This window comes from Mastomys coucha, unplaced genomic scaffold (genome assembly GCF_008632895.1).
Source record: "Mastomys coucha isolate ucsf_1 unplaced genomic scaffold, UCSF_Mcou_1 pScaffold14, whole genome shotgun sequence".
NCBI classification, from domain to species: Eukaryota; Metazoa; Chordata; class Mammalia; order Rodentia; family Muridae; genus Mastomys; species Mastomys coucha.
Genome location: NW_022196896.1, coordinates 18,351,406 through 18,359,168, shown reverse-complemented (window position 1 = coordinate 18,359,168; position 7,763 = coordinate 18,351,406). Strand labels below are relative to the sequence as shown.

At 34.8% G+C, this 7,763-nt stretch overlaps 1 protein-coding gene across 1 annotated transcript in view; it reads right to left on the bottom strand.

Moving 5' to 3' along the window:
- The window catches only part of Cnbd1 (cyclic nucleotide binding domain containing 1), a 367,377-nt gene that overhangs the window by 99,140 nt on the left and 260,474 nt on the right, over positions 1-7,763 (bottom strand). Inside the window, exons 9-10 of the mRNA XM_031366537.1 lie at positions 4,475-4,584; positions 2,833-2,983 (exon numbers count right to left, since the gene is read on the bottom strand). Of these exons, the coding sequence (XP_031222397.1) occupies positions 2,833-2,983; positions 4,475-4,584 (261 nt within the window). The remainder of the gene's footprint in view (positions 1-2,832; positions 2,984-4,474; positions 4,585-7,763) is intronic.

Sequence of the window (7,763 nt, the reverse complement as noted above, 5' to 3'; positions counted from 1 at the left end):
TTCCATGCCTGCTTTTAGGTAAAAGTTATACATTATACATTCTACGATTCTCCAGCCTTTCAATAGGATATTTGTACCAATAATATCTCTAAGGCTCAGAGAATATTTTAGAAGACAAGACAAAAAATAGGATGAATTATAGGGAGAAGTATGGTAAAATATTATTTTTTGGCATGATAGAGCCATTATAATCAATATCTCATAGCAACTTAGATTTTTCTGTACTTGACCTGCATTAATCTGGACCTGTGAAGAGTCATTCCTGGGTTAGGGAGTGGTTCACAGATCCCTACCTACCTTCCTTGGTTAATTTTGCGTATTGATAGATGTTGGAGATCAAGGAGTCTACCTACCATTGGTGAGCTGTGGTTAGACAATTACAAACCACAGCTGTGAGGATGGCAGTGAGTAAACTCAATGATCCAAAGGACAAAAGACATAAATATGGCAGAGAGACATCTTATACTAAGATTGAGATACTGGCAGGGTTTGGAGGATGATATGAGAAGAATTACGATACACTTTGTATGTATAGAGACTGTCAGCAATATGTATTTAAAATATTAATTTTAAGGAAGCAATTTTTGGATGAAAACTGTCTCAGTGCAAGAACACTTGCCTACTATGTTTAAAGCCCTAGATTTGATCCCTCAAACCACATACATCCTCTACCTCCATGCACAATCAGACATACACACAAAGTGTCAAAATAAAGTTCCCTTTTCATGTGTAAATATGTTCCTTTCATTAAAATCAACTATGCATTAATTTCCCAGAACTACTTTTGCTTTTTAATGTATTTTAATTTCCTTGAAATAAAATATAAAATACTTACAATGTGGAAATATAAATATATTCTACAATAAACTTATTATTCTATTGCCTTATAAATTTTGGGAAAATATAGTTCCTAATCATAATTCTCCCTAGAGACTAATGAATCAAGGAAATAGTGTGATAGTAGCCTTGTGAAATCAGTCTTAAAATATATGAACTTAGAATAAATGTTAGAAGATGAATATCATGCCCATGGACAGTCCCATCTCTGTACTATACCATCTATATAAATTTGGGCTGCTAGGTGGCAAAGGAGATTCTAATAAATGCTTGAAAAAGATACATTCATGTGTTTGATGATTAATTTCATGTGTCAGTTTGATGGGGCTATGCAACTTTAGATATATAATGAAAAACCTTTTCAGGTATGTGTATAAGGACATCTTTAAAAGGGATTAGTATCTGAAGGGACCCTAACTAGGGACTAGAAGACAGGGCAGGGAAAACTCACACTCATCAATGTGAAAAGGTAAATTTCAATTAATCAATGTATCAGCAGAGCTACAAAAACACATACAGCATGAATTCTCTCCCCTTCAGTATCTCTAATTTCTATATGCTTCCTTATTCTGAGATGTTTCTATCCACTTAGGAAAAAGATTATCAAATGTTCATAACCCAAAACTTACTAAATTTCCTCACTACATGTACAAGTGTATGCGTGTGTGCATTTGCACAAACACACACCCACTCATACAACTCCCTACACACACACACACACACACACACACACAACTTTTCAGATCTTTAGTCTCAGACTAGGACAAAACTAGTCCCACCAACAGCTTCCCTTATTCTCAGACCTCAGTCTTTGACTGATTAACAGCACTGTTTTGCAAAGAGAACTCCTTTTGGCTTCATGAACTCCTGGGTCCACATGAGGTGCTTCCCAGTGAATCCCCTTTACATATATAAATATTCAGTTGGTTCTGTTCTTCTGTAAAGCCCTGAATGATAGTAATGTGTGAAATATGTATTTAAATAAAAGGATATCTGATGTGATTATGTACCCCATTAATATTGTTAATGAAAGAAAAACATGCCAAGTGCTGAAGGAATTACTGTTTTAATTCATAGCTGGTGTTGTTAAGTGATATTTAACTTCAAGGGAGTTGTATTTGAATGTCACAGGCATGAAGAAAATTAACAAATAACACTTCAAAACCACACTTTTTAATAATAGGCATGAGATTGGATTAGCCTTTTCATTTGAGTAAAGTTTTAGCAAGTATAGGTTTTACATTCTCCAGAAGATTTATATACTCAAAATTTGGATTCCAAGCATTCTGTTCCATTGAGGTAGTTTAAGAAAAATATTTCACCAATCTTAATGTCCAAAAATGTCTCCTATTATATTATTTAATAGTATATGACATTCTTTAGCATGAGTATACAGATGAGCTCTTAGAATTATACTGGGTAATAGCTTAACCTCTATTCATTTCTGCTTATATTCAATTGCATGTCTTAATCTGTGATACCATCACTATTCTTTTATTATTATTATTAGAGCCCTAAGGTTTCAGTATTTGACTTAAATATTGCAAAATTTGGATGTACATATATGAGTGTGCACATATGTATGCATCTATGCATGTGTGTATGCTATGCTTGTATATGAATGTATACATGTATGTTTGGGTCTTTGTACATTAGCATTGTACATATTTTACCTGATTCAAAATCATCAAAGAAACACCTTAAGTATAGTATAAATCATTCTGTTAAACCAGTACTGCTACATTTATCAGTGAATTATCAAAAAGACTAGTAAATTCAATAAACTGAAAGTAGAAGAACAGAATCAGAATAATGTAAGGGGCACAATTATCTACCATATATTCATCTACAGTCTATCTCATATATCTCTTAGCACTATTATGTACATATCCACACTCACTTGTATGTCTCAAGTTTTCAGTTAAAAGTCCCTTCACTTTTCAAAAACCCCTGCGATTAAATGGCCCAAGAGTTAAATGACATTCATGCATTTACCATGTATGTCCTTATCTTCAATAACTGCCATCTCAACTTCTCGTCCAGTAATAATTGTGCATGTGAAGGGTTCTTGAAGAAGAATACTGATCTCACCAAAGGATTCCTTCTCCTTAAGTTGACCCATATAAACAAGTTTTTTAACTTTTTTCTGCAAAAGATAAGGACAATAGAGTTTTCATAAAAATATTCACATAATCATTATTATCAGAAACTCAGCAATTCATAAACCATCTAGCTAAAAGAAATTTACAGCCAAGTTTATTGACATCAGAGGAAACATTCACATTTTTTAAAATTCATTTTATATTATTCCTTTTATGTTAAAGCAATAATACACTCAAGTACCCTTCAGTATATGAAAGGTACCTGACATTACCTTCAGTATATGAAAGGTACCTGTTATGCAGCTATTTAGTTATGCAGCTATTACATTATTTTAATGTCTACTAGTTGAGAATATGTGTGAATATGAGATGACTGATGATGATGATGGTAATGGTGATGATGATAAGCATGGAGAGGACTGAGGACAATTTTAGTTCTCTTCTTTTACCATTTGGGTTCCAGAGTTTGAACTCAGTTTGTCAGGCTTGAGCCACCTAACTATCCTGCATTTCATTTGTGCATATGTTAAGATATCTGAGCAATGTTGAACTAGTTCAAGTTTTGAAAGTGCCAAGAATAATACAGAGTATAATTTAACCATATTTTGTGAACTACCAACTGTAACAAACTTCAGTCTCAGGTGGAAGATGCAATTATTGGAGTAACTGAAAGGATGGCGATGAGAAAATAAAATGGCTCTAAGTGAGGGCATAAACTGAGATAGTTATTCACTCTTGTCTTTCTTCTTTTATTGTGTGGGTGTGTTTGCTCATAAGTGTGTTACTGTGAATTAATCTCAGGTCCATCTACATATCACAACTAGGTATTCTGGAAACTGTATCTCCATTATGTTTCTTAGTAAAAAATGGTGATTTCAATTGAAAAATCTAGTAGTTTATTTCAAGTCAGGCTCCTTGTGGTAGACTTTGCTACAGTTTTAGTACAGATGGTTCTGAAGAGGAAGGGAGGATGATGGCATCATTCCTGGGAGATCTAATCAGCATTAAAACCACAATGATCAGGTAACACTAAGCATGGAAAAACAAATATCCCTCCCCCCCCCCAAAGATAAGTATTTGACAGGCACTTGGACAAGGTGGAAGTCTTTAGTGTGTTGAAATCAAGCTGTTATAACATAACAGCTTAAATCTTTGTCATTTCTGCAAATGGTAAAGCTTTCTTCTGAATACCACAGAAGTGTCAGAGTATAAGCCTGATTACATATTTAATTGAATACTATTAAATAGTAAACGAGAAATGATCACTTGTTCTTTTTCTGTTTCTATGACTCCTTTTTTGCCTGGTTAATAAAAGTGAAATGAGAACATTGTACTTTCTGGGGTTGAATGTTTTCATATTACCTACGTTTAGATTCATGCAACATATCATAGATTCTTTCACTCTGTATGTAGCAATTCATTATCTAAGGATACTGCAATGTATGATGTTCAGTATGTATGAGAAAATGTTATCCAGCATCCATAAATCATTAGAGTAATTAATTCTCAAAAGAAACAAATAAGCTGAAACTCACCACTTTGTTTGCTGGTAGGTCTACAAATCCAACAATATTTCTGTAAATGTTACAATATCCAGAATTGATATAACCCACAAAGGAAATGACAGTTCCACATTCTACTAACACTGAAAATGAAAGAGAGAGCTTTACATTTGGGACATAAAAATTATTTAGTACATTCTGACAAAATTCGGCTACTTAATTCAATTTAATTCAGTAGCTATGGTCATTTTCTGAATAAATGTCCTTATAGACACTACATATGTAAAGAGAAACTTTAAAAGTGTTCCTTTAAAAGTGTATATATATATATATATATATATATATATATATATATATATATATTACTCCTATAGAAGTAAACATTGATGAACACTCACCTGCATCATTTGCTGAATTATATATTAAAATATTCTAGGTGTTAAAGAGATGGCTCAACAATTCAGAGAGTTCACTGCTTCTCTCATAGGTTCCCATCACCCACATTAGGTTGCTCTCAAACACCTATAACTCTGACTCCAGAGAAATCCAATATATCCAGCCACCTTGGGCACCTTCACTAAAGTGTTTGTACAGACACACAAGTACACACACATGCCAGGTTTAAAATTACATTAAAAATATATTTCTAAGGTATCTGACTTCAAAGTTTTATAGATTTGAATAATGACTTTCACAAAAAAATTAACTATTAACTCTCCAGACTCATCTGAAAACCAGAAATTTTCTTAATATAGTAATGGTTATAAGTAAAGGTTTTTGGGGCATGTTGCCCTACTGTAAAGCCTTCATAGATACTTCCTGCATGTTCTTATACAAAGTATATAACTTCTCTAATCTGTGGCTTTTGGCCATCTTGTTCCTTGAAGACAGTGAGCATTGTGGAGAGGTAGAGAGAGTATCAGTGTTTCTTCAACCCAAAGTTTCTTAAAAGTTCTTTCTTTAATGGTTTCTTTCTTCAGAGCTCTAATCTTTTTACTTTGTGTATTTATGGTATTTTTAGGGAACTCTTATTCAGAACTCTAATGCACCATACTCTGTCTAATATTGCTGGTAGTGTTACTTTGGCATTTGAGAATCTGATTTTTATAGACTTTCATGTTTGGTTTTTCCTTTTTCATTTTAACTTTGAGCCTTGCTTTGTAAGATAAAATTTAATTTCCCCTGTGATTGATGTTTTCTTTAGTAAATATATGAAACACACTTAGCTTTGTCTGCCACAAATCAAATACTTTATGTGAAAAGTACTGTGAATTTTGAAACTTGAGCTGTCTAGATATTATACCTGTATCTAGAATCTTAATTTTAAAAATCACCAAAAGATAAGAAGGACCATAAGCAAGAATCAGTATGAAAACTATAAGCATGTACCTCTGATACTACAACCCATAAAGAACACAAAATGCTATATTATAAATTATATTTGAATAAGTACAGTTATGATATGTTTTTTTCTTTCTCTCTTTTTTATTACATATTGTCTTTACTGACATTGCAAATTTTATCCCTTCCAAAAAACCCCTATCCCATTCCTCCTCTCCCTGCTCACTAACCAACCTGCTCCCCCGTTTCTGTCCTGCCATTCCCTTACACTGGGGCATAAAGCCTTTAGGAGTCCAAGGGCCTCTCCTCTCATTGATGTCTCCCAAGTCCATCCTCTGCTGCATACATCAATGGATCCCTCCATGTGTACTTCTTAATTGGTGGTTTAGACCCTGAGAGCTCTAGGAATACTGATTAGTTCATATTCTTTCCTCCTATGGAGCTGCAAACACATTCAGATCCTTGGGTTCTTTCTCTGCTTCCTCCATTAGAGACTTTGTGCTCAGTTCAATGGATGGCTGTGAGCATCCACTTCTGTATTAGTCAGGCACTGGCAGAGCCTCTCAGGAGACAGTTATAGCAGGCTCCTGTCAGCCAGGACTGATCAGCATCCACAAGTGTCTGGGTTTGGTAACTGTATATGGGATGGATCCCTAGGTGGGACGGTCACTGGATGACCTTTTCTTCAGTTTCTGCCCCAAACGTTGTCTCTATATTTCCTACCATGGCTATTTTGATCCCCCTTTTAAGAAGGACCAATGTATCCACACTGTGGTCTTCCTTCTTGAGCTTCAGGTGGCCTGTGTATTGTATCTTGAGTATCCCAAATTTCTGGGCTAATATCCACTTATCAGTGAGTTCATACCATGTGTGTTCTTTTGTGATTGAGTTAAAATGTTTTCTAGTTCCATTCATCTGCCTAAAAACTTCAAGAATTCATTTTTTGAATAGCTGAGTAGTATTTCATTGTGTAAATGTATCACATTTTCTGTATCCACTACTCTGCTAAAGGACGACTTGGTTCTTTCTAGCATTGGCTATTATAAATAAGTCTGCTATAAAGGAGCATGTGTCCTTATTACATGTTGGAGTATCTTCTGGGTATATGCCCAGGAGTGGTATAACTGGGTCCTCAGGTAGTATTATGTCCTTTTTCTGAGGAACCGTGAAATGGATTTCAATAGTGGTTGTACCAGCTTGTAATCCCACCAGAATGGAGGAGTGTTCCTCTTTTTCCACATCCTTGCCAGCATCTGCTGTGTGACGTAGAATCTTAGGGTTGTTTTGATTTGCAATTCCCTGATGACTAAGGATGCTGAACATTTCTTTAGGTACTTCTCAACCATTTGGTATTCCTAAGTTGAGAATTCTTTGTTTAGTTCTATACCCCATTTTTTAATAGGGTTATTTGATTTTCTGGAGTCTAACTTCTTGAGTTATTTGTATATGTTGGATATTAGCCCTCTATCTGTTTTGGAGTTGATAAAAATGTTTTCCCATTCTGTTGGTTGCTGTTTTGTCCTATTAACAGTGTCCTTTGCCTTACAGAAGCTTTGCAATTTATGATGTCTCATTTGTTGATTCTTGATCTTATAACACAAGCCATTTGGTATTCTGTTCAGGAATCTGTGTCCCATGTGTTCAAGGCTCTTCTCACTTTCTTCTCTATTAGTTTCAGTGTATCTGGTTTTATGTGGAGGTCCTTGATCCATTTTTACTTGAGCTTTGTACAAGGAGAAGAGTATAGATAGATAGATTTGCATTCTTCTACATGCTAACCACCAGTTGAGCCAGCACCATTTGTTGAAAATGCTGTCTTTTTCCACTGGATGGTTTTAGCTCCTTTGTCAAAGATCAGGTGACCATAAGTGTGTGTGTTCATTTCTCGGTCTTCAATTCTATTCCATTGATCTCCCTCCTTTCACTCTACCAATACCATGCAGTTAACTTAAACAGTTGTGGACTACTCCCACCCCCACCC